Source organism: Toxorhynchites rutilus, chromosome 2, assembly GCF_029784135.1.
Source record: "Toxorhynchites rutilus septentrionalis strain SRP chromosome 2, ASM2978413v1, whole genome shotgun sequence".
Taxonomy (NCBI): Eukaryota; Metazoa; Arthropoda; class Insecta; order Diptera; family Culicidae; genus Toxorhynchites; species Toxorhynchites rutilus.
In genome coordinates this window covers 93,650,819-93,664,416 of record NC_073745.1, presented here as the reverse complement: position 1 = coordinate 93,664,416, position 13,598 = coordinate 93,650,819, and the positions used below count along the sequence as shown (strand labels likewise).

Genomic DNA, 13,598 nt, shown 5'->3' with positions numbered 1-13,598 from the left:
CAGGAAAGCACCGTTCTTCGAAAGCATTTTCTCATGACCTCGTATGCGTTTGGAAGGGTATGCGAGCTTCCTAAATTGAGGATTATTCGGCATCAAGGAATAATCAAGCCAGTTCATAATTCATATTCTTATTGATGAAGAACCAGACGAGTACCCTCATCATAAAAAGACCATACATATTTCCGATTGAATCTCGATGCGATATTCGTTACTTCAAATGCTCCAGGACATAGTGCTTTAAACCGAGTTGAACGCCGGTTGGCTCCTCTTTCCCGGGAGTTGGCAGATTCAATACTTGCTCATGATCATGATCATGGCGAAAAACTCAAAACAAGGGTCCCAGAATAGGAAACGAAAAATTGTGTGTATGCAGGGGAATCGTCAGCTGATGTGTGGAACAACCTAGCAATCCAGTCAAAGAAGAATATATTGAGTCCGCAAACTCCCAAAATCGGTAAGGCGGAATTAGATATTCAATCGAGTGGTTTGCTCATCACGTAAAGACATCCCAGTACCTTTTGCAAGTAGTGAAATGTAACGACAGGAACTGCTGCATTGAACCAAGGAGCGGTTACTTTTGTATGAATCAACATAATGGATGGAGTATATAATTGGGGGTGTACGTAAATCAAACATTAGACAGTCCCGTATTCTTATTTCTACAGAGTGCAGATGCACTGGACGTTAGGGCAAAGATTGCTACTTTCATAACTATCTTTATCTTCATAAAATAGATTATTTTACTAATTTTCATTGTAATACTAGCTGACCCGGCAAACTGCGTCCCGCCCAAAATATGTTTTTGTTATCAACCTCCAAACATTCACGTTTTCTTACTATGAGCAAGTTGTTCGCAGAATTGTTCATTGATTGATCTTCTATTTGTCCCCGTTGAATTATTTTTTTTTACTATAAAAGTCCTAGTATTTTTAACAAAACTCATCATTATAATATCAGATCATTTTCAAACACAATTCTCGTTCAAGATTTTTCAACCACTTGCAAATAACATGTTTCTCCGTTACATGGAATAAATGTTTTATACAGAAAATATGATAGAATAAAGACATTTTCCCTTTTTCCTTCAGAGTTCTCCGAAAATTTTCAATTGTCATGTTTGGTTGGAATATTTTTGGTTGAAATATGTGTAATATTTTTATGGGACTCCCTTTCCATTCCAGAGGAGGGAGGGATGTTATACCATTATAGAAACATTTCTCATACCCAAAAACCCTCACATCCCAAATTGTGCTTGATTCGTTTTCAAGTTATGCAGAAATTCGTGTTTCATTTGTATGACAGCTCACTCTTAGAGAGCGAGAGGAGTGTCTAACCACCATACAAATATTTATTGCATCCTAAAACCTCCACATGCTAAATTTGGTTTCGTTTACTTGATTAATTCTCGAGTAATTCAGAAATTTGTGTTTCATTGGTATGGCAGCCCAAAACAAGAGAGGGGGGTGGAGAGTCCAACCATCATAGAAACATTTATTGCACCCTAAAACCTTCACATGCAAAATTTGGCCTTATTTGCTTGATTAATTCTCGAGTAATGCAGAAATTTGTGTTTCATTGTATGGCAGTCCCCCCCCCCTTAGAGAGGGGGTGGAGAGTCTAACTACCATAGAAACATTTATTGCACCCTAAAACCTCAAAATGCCTGATTTGGTTTCATTTGCTCGAATCATTCTCGAGTAATGCAGGAATTTGTGTTTCATTTTTATGGCAGCTCTCCCTTAGAGAGGGGGGTGGAGAGTCTAATCGCCATAGAAACATTTATTGCACCATAAAACCTCAATGTACCTAATTTAGTTTCATTTGTTTGAATAATTCTTGAGTAATGCAGAAATTTGTGTTTCATTTGTATGGCAGCCCCCCCTTAGAGAGGGGCGTGGGGAGTCTAACCATCATAGAAACATTTATTGCTCTCTAAAACCTCCATATGCTTAATTTGATTTCACTTGCTTGATTAGCTCTCGTGTTATGCAGAAATTTGTGTTTCATTTCTATGGCAGACCCCTCTCCCCCTCAGAAAGGTGGGAGGAGTGTTGAAACACCTTAGAAATGTTTCTTGCCCCCCTAAACCTCCAGATGCCAAATTTGGTTTCATTTGCTTGATTAACACTAGAACTACCAACCGGTCAAAATGACCGGTTATATAATTTGTTCGCAAGATTTCGTATTGAAATTAATTTTTATATTTTTTAATGATGTTATGACTTTTTCTAAACTCATGTATTGATCAATATTATAAATCATTTTGGTCTCTCACTTCCAATTTTTCTGATATACATATGTGGTATACCTATTTATACCGACCGGTCAAAATGACGTCGCGATTTTTAATGTTTCTAATTCCAAGACTGCTTATAAACAACATCAATCTGCCACTACGGTGTCAGCCAATAAAAATTTCTAGAGCTATTACCGATTCTAAGCAATATTATAAATCATTTTGGTCTCTCACTTCCAATTTTTCTGATATACATATGTGGTATACCTATTTATACCGACCGGTCAAAATGACGTCGCGATTTTTAATGTTTCTAATTCCAAGACTGCTTATAAACAACATCAATCTGCCACTACGGTGTCAGCCAATAAAAATTTCTAGAGCTATTACCGATTCTAAGCCACAAAATTTGGGATTTTTTTCTAATTTTGTAATATATTGTGATGCAATTTTGTTTTCTCATTGACAATTGTTGTATACTGTAGAAATAGGTAATATTGACATTAGTGCAGTTGAAATACTCACAATATTGAGGACAATTGGGTTAATTTAAAAAAAAACAGTTGTGGTAGTTTGCAGTGTAAGTAAGATATGAATATTATATTGAGGGGAAAAATAAATATATATTTTTATCTAGTTATTAAACTTAACTCAAAAATGCCGAGCCGCACGAACATATCCAGAGTTTTCAGGGACGTAACAGATTCAAGAGAAGATTTTTCTGATATTGATCAAGATATTTATGAAATCAAACTCTGAAATTTTAGCAGTATCTGGAATATAGATGATCAATTCTAAGAAAAAATGTTTGTTTCCTCAGAGAGCATTAGTGAAGAGAATCAATTTAAGTAGATCAAGAAGAATGTTGATACTGTCGTCATCTTCGGATAAGAATGACCGTCAACATAGCTATAATTGATTATGGAACTATCTGCAAAACAGTTGAATGCACTCCAGGAAGGATATAAATAAACAGCATTTTCAAAGTAATAATTAGAGGATAGAGTGTGTGTGGGTATATGTGAAAATACGTAAGTATATGTGTGAGTATCATCTCTTCCTACAATCGTCATACCCACAAACGCATGAAAACGGAAGTTGCGAATCGTTCATTTGGAGGGTACGCATAGCATTTTGTAATTTCGGTACAGTGTGCGATGAAGTGTTGCTCTAATTTACTCCAAACTTTGATCGATTGGCTCGAAAAAACTGCTGAACGTATCAATATGAAATGTTCTCAGAAGTTTTTGGGATACACAATGCTAAAAATTTACCTACTAACAAAATTAAAGAAGATTTTCTAAAACACTATAAAAAACGTGATTTTCACACATTTTTAAAATTGATGCAAAAAATTCAAACAGACAGAACAGAAATCCACTTTTATATATTTAGATATTGTTATGGAGTGTCCAAACCGATTGATGCAAAAATCATGTAAATCCATCAAGAAATAACTGAGCAATCAACCTTCGAAATTGGACATTTTCCACGATGCGTACGATCTTCGCTTTTCAATTTGTAACACCACAAAGCTCAAGAATATGTGAGACTGTAGTGCAAGTCAAAAGGGTTTCTTTGACGAAAAATTTCCCATCTGTTCTGATGGGACAAGACGAATATTGCATAAATATTGAACAACGAGCTCCCTCCACAGGTACTTCATTTATTATGAACATAATTTTTCATTCTGTATCAATATTTATGAACATGGGGTTGGAGGAGATGAAACAAACAAAAGAGTGCGCTTGATGGGTTCAACATAAGATTCGCCATAGTCAGTACAACGCAATTCTACGATGCCGTGAGTTGTGTAGACAATTTATGATCGACATGTAAGCGAAGGAAGAGAGCGAACGACTGTGATTCCTAAGACACAATCAACAGAAGCGGTTTACGAAAGAATACATTCACTTGCGAAACGATATCATGAGCAACACCGACACAGCCTTTGCTGTTGTCGAGTAAAAACGTATGCATTGTCATGACAGCACGTGTATTCAAACGAAAAAAAAAGTCTTTGAAGAGCTCCATTACAACATTACACGTATTCCGTCCTACATGTCGCTGTATTCGGTAGAGTATTCGGTGTTCTGTCTAACAGAGTAACACATTCTCTGCATGTAATCTCTGATCTCTGATAACTCCTTATATTATGGATGAAGTTTTGGTCGTGATTTATGGAAAAATAGATAGATACTATGTCGCACATATGTATTTAAGGCAGTATTCTAGTCGAGAAAATCGAAGAAGATAAATTTTTCTATCCTTCATATTTCTGTAGTTTAGGCAATCAAGATTATACCCTAGAAAGTACTTATAGAAAATCCTAGTATTTATCGAGTTAGAGCTATTTAAGTGATGCGGTATATAACATGACACGGCTAGTGATCCCCGATTTTTGAAATTAATCGTCCATCAGCCAATCGAATACTTTGGGGCTGTCCCATACCACGTGGACAGGAAAAGCACTGTTTTAGACTCCCCCCTCCCCCTCCGTGGACAAGCGTGGACATTTTCATACCCCTACCCTCCTTTGTCCACGTGGACATTTTTACCTTTTTAATTAAAATAATAGAGTGTATTGCGCCTAAATTCCATGTAAATTCCATGTAAATTGAGTTCATTTTATTTCAAATTGTACTTGCTGTACCCTGCTGTATCAGCTATACTGTGGCCCATTGTTGTTGTACGGTAGAGAAATGAGTAGCATAACAAGGCACATGTTTCGTTTAATTTTGAAATATTTGTGTGCATACAATATATATATTTTTGTTTTCCCATTATCAGCGAAATTATAAAGGCTATCTGATTTGAAAACACGTAAAGTACAATTGACCAGTTGAGGAACAATCCGCATCTGAATATAAACTACACAACTTCAAAGATTGATCTTGAGCTTTACTTATTGTGATTGCATACGCCAATTGAATAAAAATGAATGAATTTAAAATTATTTTGAAATGCAATTTTAATTCACGATTTTTCAAACAGTTGCTAAAAAATGTGCTGATATCACATAAAATACATATTTGATACGATAATGTTATTTTAAGTTCACAGCTTTGTTTCAAAAGTGTACTTATTCCATCTGAAAATCCTTTGACATCCTCGCCCGTAATAATCCAATCAACCTGTGTTCGCTACGGAACGGGTGATATCCGATCGCGGCTTGTTGCACGCGATGGTACGGTGAAGAAATCCCGTCGGTGGGTCAGCGACACAGGCTAAAACAAATCCTGGATGTTGCTGGGAATTTCCTCAGGTGGGGGCAGTAGAACTACTGCAACGGTAACCAGTGGACTGTAGAAAACTTTACTATTTACTCTTTAGTCTTAAAAAAAGACTTTTGTGGCGAGAAAGGCCTAGCAAGCTACACAATAGAAAAAAGTGTGTGACAATTCAACTATTATATATATTTCGACAATTCAACTATTATATATATTTTTTGTGCTCCCGTGGCCGAGTGGTTAGCGTCAAACCTAACATGCCGGGGGTTCGGGTTCGATTCCCGTTCTGGTCGGGGAAATTTTTCTTCAAAGAAATTTCCTCTGACTTGCACTGTGGTCACGCGTATTCTAGAGCTTGCCACTCAGAATGCATTCAAGGCGTGTTATTTGGCATAGAAATCTCAACTAAGTACTAATGAAAATGACGCAAGTAATGCTACGTTGAGACGGCGGAGTTCCTCTAGGAACGTTAGTGCCATATAAGAAGAAGAAGAAGATATATTTCGATGTTCACTTTACAGAGTTTGGATGTGGAATGAATTGTTCTCGATTGCGCTCCTCTATTTATACCAATTTGAGTTGGGGGGATTTATTTCGTCGATGATCGGATGTGATGTCTGTGTTGGGGAGATGGAACGGCTGGCTGTTGGTTGGTTCATTCCATCTATATTGCGTTGTACGCAACATACCGGCCACCAATGGAATATGCATTCCATTCAAGGAGTCTCAGGATGCTCGGCTGTTGCTGGTGATCTTGGTTCTATTCCGGATGGTCCCGTGGATGACACGTCGATCGGGAGGATGCAGACCTTAACCACAGGGCGATCGTAGATTGCACCGGATGGCACTCGGACAGTTACAACACGTACCAGGCCGTCGGTACTAGGATGTACGGCGGTGATGCGAGCTACACTCCACTTCAGCGGCGGCAGGTTGTCCTCCTTGATCAGCACCAGCATTCCAACCAGGATGTTGGGACGCTTGAAGAAATGTTTTGTGCGTTGTTGAAGCTGGTGCAGATAATCCTTGGACCACAACTTCCAAAAGTCTTGAGTCTTGCGCTGCATGGCTTGCCATATCGACAGTCGATTGGCGGGAATTTCGGCAAGGTCGGGTTCCGGGATTGATTGGAGCGCCGATCCAACCAAAAAATGTCCCGGGGTGAGTGCTTCCAGATCATTAGGGTCTTCGGAGAGTGCTGTCAACGGACGAGAATTCAGGCAACTTTCGATCTGACAGAGCACTGTCTGCATGGCTTCAGCTGTGATGATCTCGAGGACGACGACTCTACGCAGGTGATGTTTCAGCGACCTCACTGCCGCTTCCCATAAGCCGCCGAATGTTGGAGATCGTGCTGGTATGAAGTGGAAGTCAATGGTTGTTTCTGCGCAGAATGCTGTTAACTGTTGTTGCTGTTTGAATTGCTTCAATAGCGTTCGCAGTTCCCTTTCGGCTCCTGTAAAATTGGTACCATTATCGCAATAAATATTTACAGGCAACCCACGTCGTGCGACGAAACGCTTCAAGGCAGCGATGAAGCTTTCTGATGTGAGATCACTTGCTAATTCCAAATGAACCGCCTTTGTTGCCATGCACACGAAAACGGCTACATAGCCTTTGATTGGCGACGCTGATTTGCTTCTCACGGAGACCTTCAGTTGCAGAGGACCGCAGAAGTCAACTCCGGTGTTTAAAAATGCTCTGGCCGGAGTAATGCGGACGGTAGTCAATTGACCCATCAACTGACTTTCGGAGCGAGGATGGACCTTGAAGCATCGGATGCAGTTGCGGACGTGTTTCCGTACCATGTTACGGAGGTTGAGTGGCCAGAAGCGTTCAGGGATGTGAGCGATCATAAGTCGAGGTCCAGCATGGAGGAGTTTCCTATGAACTGATTCGATGAGAAGTGTAGTGAAATGATGAGATGCTGGTAGTATTACAGGATGTTTTCGTTCAAAGCAATACGTAGAGTGGCTCAGCCGGCCACCAACCCGAAGTATTCCATCTTGGATGAAGGGATTTAACGATCGTATTGGAGATTTATTTAAATTATTTAGTTGGTTTTTACGGACGAGTGTAATCTCGTGCTTGAAGGTTTCACTTTGTACTACTGTAATCAAGCCGAGTAACGCATTACGAAGTTCTTCGGCAGTTAGGTATGAAGGACTATCGACTGGAATTCCACGTCTTTTCAATCGGCATCTCTGTATAAAACGTCGACAATAAGCGGCAATTCGGAGAAGTTTCGAAAATGACGAGAAGCGTTCGATGAAAGAAGGTTCATCTGGGGTATCATTTTGACGCGCAACCGCCGCAAGCTTCATAATTGATTTTTCTTCGAGGACTTCGGAGGCTACATGTGTTGGATCAAACTGGGTGGAGTTATTATTCCAAAGTGATGAATCGTACGACAACCAAGGCGGACCTTTCCACCACAATGCAGAATTAGCTAGTTCACTGGGAGTTGCACCGCGAGAGATTAGGTCAGCGGGGTTCTCACTACCAGCCACATGCTTCCATACGCTTCCTTCCGTTAACCTTTGTACTTCTGCGATTCGATTGGCTACGAAGGTCTGGTACTTCGATGGAGAATTAGCGATCCAATGAAGAGTTATCATGGAATCAGACCAGAATTGTGGTTTAGTGATAATACTTAGGCTCTCAGCTACCTTACGATATAGATTGCTGAGTAATACAGCAGAACAAAGCTCCAGTCGGGGTATAGATATTGATTTTATGGGAGCTACACGTGATTTTGCAGTGAGTAGACGAACTATTACTGTACCATCTTCTCCGATGCTCCGGATGTATATACAGGCACCGTAAGCATCCTTTGAGGCGTCGCAAAACCCATGTATTTGAAGTTGATTACCTGCTCTATGTGCCTTTATTAAACGGGGAATCACTATGAAGGAGAGAGCTGCCAAATTACTCCTGTAACCAATCCAGAATTCGGCCAAATCTGCAGATAATATATCGTCCCAAGAAACATTTGCTTGCCATAAACGTTGTACAAACATTTTGGCAGTAATAATTACTGGCCCGAGAAAACCCAACGGGTCGAACAATTTTGCCATTTCTGACACAACAACTCGCTTAGTAATTGTGCGATCATTGAACACTTCCGGAACCTTGAAGTGAAAGGTATCTGATTCGGGATGCCACAGTAGTCCCAATGTGCTAATGGAATTACTGGTACCGTTGTCTATTTCTAGAATCGATCTGTTGTCCTTCAAATAATCGGGAATATGGGACATCAGTTCAGATGAGTTCGATGCCCATTTCCTAAGTTGAAATCCAGCTGAGCAGAGAATTCGTTGAACTTCGTGGCGTAGCTGAATGGCCTCTGGAACTGTATCGACGCCACTGAGAAAATCATCTACGTAAAAATCTGTTGCTATTCTGGATGCATAATCATTTTCATGTTTCGAGTAGTCAAATGAAAGTTGCTGTAAGCAACGAGTTGCAAGATACGGAGCGCTTGCTGTGCCGTATGTTACGGTGCTAAGTTCGTAGGAACGAGGATCAGGATCTGTTTCTTGTTGCCAAACTATGCGTTGGAGGTGTCTATCGTCGGGGTGAATCGATATCTGACGATACATCATGGTAACATCAGCAACTAATGCAACTTCATGGATGGGAAACGTACGACAATGGAGAATAACGTTTCTTGGATGGTTGGTCCTACCATCAGACAGTCGTTCAGAGATATTCCTGTGGAGGACTTGCATGACCCATCAAATACGACCCTACATTTTGTCGTTGTACTAGCTGGTTTAATCACTGGGTGGTGCGGTAAATAATAAGAACGGTTATCTTCTTCGATTGTGTCCACAGGACGCATGTGGTCAAGAGTTAAATATTCTTGCATGAAATTGGAATATAGTTCCTTGAGTTGAGTACATTTTGATAATCTTCTTGTTAGCAAATTGAATCTACGAAGAGCGGTGGATTTTGAGTCGCCAAGTTGACTCAACTTATTCTCCTTTATTGGGAGACGTACAACGAACCGTCCAGATTCAGTTCGTTCAGTGGTTGCAGAAAATAACTTCTCGCAAGCCATTTCTTTCTGAGATAGGCTTCGAGTTTCTTCGCAGCTTTCAAGCTCCCAAAATTTTGTGAGTTGATGTTCGAGTTCGGAGACTGTGCAATGCAAGGCAACACTGGAGGATTCAGTACCGCAATCTTTGATGGATACTGGTCCACTGACTACCCAACCTAACACTGTATGCTGTAATATAGGTTGACTTCCTTCACGGTCGCCAAGAGAAAGTTGACCGTTGCATAATAGGCTATAAAATAGCTGTGCGCCGATAATCATATCGATTTTTTGAGGAGTTGCAAACCCAGGATCTGCTAATTGCAAATCGTGAGGAATATTCCAATGAGACTTGTTGATTTTCATAGCGGGAAGGTCATTTGTAATTTTGGGTAGAACACAGCAGTTCAAGGTGTGTCTAAACGATGAATTTCGGGAACTGAATGTGACGATTGCACAATGCGTAATTTTGTCTAATCGACTGCACATCATATGAACCAGTATAGAACTCCATGCCGCAGTTGGTTCCCCCAATGAATTAAGAATTTTAACATGACGCTCAAATTTGTCGACGAGAGTTAGTATTGCATGTGAATTTTCCTTGTGAACAGGCTCAATACCAAAAAGAGCAGTAAGATGATTATGTATTAGGAAACGCTTATTATCATATCTATTGACTAAGATAGTCCATGCAATCTCATAATTATCCGCAGTGATTTTTATTGTATCCAACAATCTTTTGACCGGTCCGACAAGTGACGCCATTAGATAATGGAATTTATCTATGGGTGCTAAACCTTTGTTTCCATGGATCAGACTCTGATATGTGTCTCGAAAAGGGATCCAATTCTTAACATCTCCATCAAAAGTTGGCAAGTTAATTTTAGGCAACCGCACAACAGACGAAGAAAACGGTGTTAAACTTTCCGATGGCGGTTTATTCACTTTCTGTGATAATAAAAAGTCACATATTTCATAATACTTCGTTTTCTCTCCTTCTTCATTATTTTCATCCACAATTAATTCAACGGCAATTGATGCATTTATGTAACGTTCGAATAATGTTTCCAGTCTCGAAAGACGCAAATCAATTTTATCGCGATCATCTTCTGGGTTGTAATTTTGAATAAACTGATCGATGGCTAAAATCGACTTGGCAGTAACGTGGAGAACTTTCACATGCTCTCTCAATTGCGCCATTGTTACATAAATGTTAATATAATCGTGTCAATAATCCGTTTTTATTCAGTGTATTTTATCACAAATCATAAAAATGATACACTTTACTCACCGCCTTTAGTGAGTAAGGCTTGCCGTCTCGTGCCGCCTCGTGCCGTCGCACACCAGTCCACGCCAATCCGCGCCAATCCGTGCCAATCCGTGATGATGGTCGTCGAGTCTTCGATGATATCCGGAACCACAAAACAACCTCCTTTTGGGCTTTGTTCCGACTTTCGGAATAATTTCACAAATTCACTGTTGCGCTTGTTAAGAGTTCAATGCGCTTTGTTACTTTAACTTAGTGGCTATTCACAATGTCACTGTATTGTTCACATAACAATTTGCTATTGTTCGCATACCAATGTCTATTGTTCTTGAAACAATACTGTATTGTGTTCACTACATAATGCTCTTATTTCACTGACGCTATTGTCTATTGTGACGCAACAATAAACTATTGTTTTCTTGTCACAATGAACTATTGATTTTTCATGACAATGCCACACACAGTTTCCAATTATGCACAATGTCTTTTATGCCAAGCCACGGCACTTGCAGCTTGAAATGCAGATGTGGATGCAGATGACTTCCTTCGATGATCTCATCGACCAAAAAATCCGGTTCGGTGGGGACCAAAATGTTCGCTACGGAACGGGTGATATCCGATCGCGGCTTGTTGCACGCGATGGTACGGTGAAGAAATCCCGTCGGTGGGTCAGCGACACAGGCTGAAACAAATCCTAGATGTTGCTGGGAATTTCCTCAGGTGGGGGCAGTAGAACTACTGCAACGGTAACCAGAGGACTGTAGAAAACTTTACTATTTACTCTTTAGTCTTAAAAAAGACTTTTGTGGCGAGAAAGGCCTGGCAAGCTACACAATAGAAACACGTGTGTGACAATTCAACTATTATATATATTTCGATGTTCACTTTACAGAGTTTGGATGTGGAATGACTTGTTCTCGATTGCGCTCCTCTATTTATACCAATTTGTGTTGGGGGGATTTATTTCTTCGATGATCGGATGTGATGTCTGTGTTGGGGAGATGGAACGGCTGGCTGTTGGTTGGTTCATTCCATCTATATTGCGTTGTACGCAACAACCTGATTAATTCGTTTCCATTTGATTTATATGAAATTCGACTACGATCTGTTTTACAGAGATATTCTCGATCGAATGAAAAATTATCCTTTCATTTTGGATTATGATTATTTGGATTATGATTATTTGGATTATTGGATTATGATTATGATGACATAAGGATTGCACAGCAAGTTGTGAAAACTTTGAAATGTTCTATACAAAACCCATTTATTGCTTTGACAAATGCATTGTTTTATGACAGAGTTACAGCGTTCCCAAAACCATTCAATTTTTTCGATGTCGTATTCTGGTTCTTTATTACTTTTTCTGTTTAGTGCAGTTCTCCCCACTTCGGAATATGATCGATCACATCAAATGTTGATTAATCTCCACTCTGGATTTCCGATTCACCTTTCGTCGGTAGCACAATACGAAACCTTGTCCACCATAGTTCGGAGAATTTTCAGAAGGTATTAAAAGCGTATTAATATATATATATATATATATATATATATATATACATATATATATATATATATATATATATATATATATATATATATATACATATATATATATATATATATATATATATATATATATATATATATATATATATATTGTTTTATGACAGAGTTACAGCGTTCCCAAAACCATTCAATTTTTTCGATGTCGTATTCTGGTTCTTTATTACTTTTTCTGTTTAGTGCAGTTCTCCCCACTTCGGAATATGATCGATCACATCAAATGTTGATTAATCTCCACTCTGGATTTCCGATTCACCTTTCGTCGGTAGCACAATACGAAACCTTGTCCACCATAGTTCGGAGAATTTTCAGAAGGTATTAAAAGCGTATTAATATATATATATATATATATATATATATATATATATATATATATATATATATATATATATATATATATATATATATATATATATATATATATATATATATATATATATATATATATATATATATATATATATATATATATATATATATATATATATATATATAGAATTATTGAACATTTCTTGAGACCCATTTTTTTGCCTTAAGTTGACCCCAATTCAAAATTACGCTTCTAGTATGATTCAATTGCATTCATTTGAAAGATGAGAAAATTTAGCATAACATTCTGTTGTAAAACATTTTAAATAATGGAAGATAACAATACAATAACAATATAAATACATTGTGGTTTCAAGGGAAGGAATTGTAGAATGGTTGAAGAGCCTCAATTTTGTTGATAGAAACAATCAAATTTATAATGCATTTTTGGGAGAAAAATAATAAAACCCTTAAAAACAAGGAAAAATATTTTTTTTCCGGCTTCTAGAAGGTATTCCAATTCATCAATTCAATTTTTTTACAACTACACTCTAGGCGAAGTTTTCACAAAAAAATATTAGAATACTGGGTCAATTGACTAAAGTTTGACGACTGGTGTTGCATGGATCATCTTACGCAAATGTTAATATTAATTCATAGGAATTGACGAAATTCCAACACTTTGAATACAGTAAGTAATACAGAGAGAAAAGTAATACAGAAAAATTGATTTTACACGTAATTCTGCATGATAAATTATATACATTTTTATCGTATCACTAACTGTTCTCGAGATAGAACAAAATGTATAGAAAATTATATTTGATGAAAAAATCATATGCGTAATATCATGAAAACTCAACCATTATAGTTGTTCCCTTTAAACCGAATCGCTGAATTTTTATAGTTTTTGGCTATGAACGTCTATGCATTGCCCGTAACTATAAAAGT

General features: G+C 38.3%; 1 protein-coding gene across 1 annotated transcript; it reads right to left on the bottom strand.

The window, feature by feature from the left end:
* Positions 1-6,182: 6,182 nt before the first annotated feature.
* Positions 6,183-9,068, bottom strand: LOC129765941 (uncharacterized). Its single transcript, XM_055766396.1, has one exon. It carries the CDS (start codon positions 9,066-9,068, stop codon positions 6,183-6,185), a length of 2,886 nt encoding a protein of 961 aa, XP_055622371.1.
* Between the last annotated feature and the right edge of the window lie 4,530 nt (positions 9,069-13,598).

What these genes read in the sequence shown, in the direction of transcription:
- LOC129765941 (XM_055766396.1), bottom strand. Translation starts at nt 9,068, where the DNA reads ATGTATCGTCAGATATCGATTCACCCCGACGATAGACACCTCCAACGC.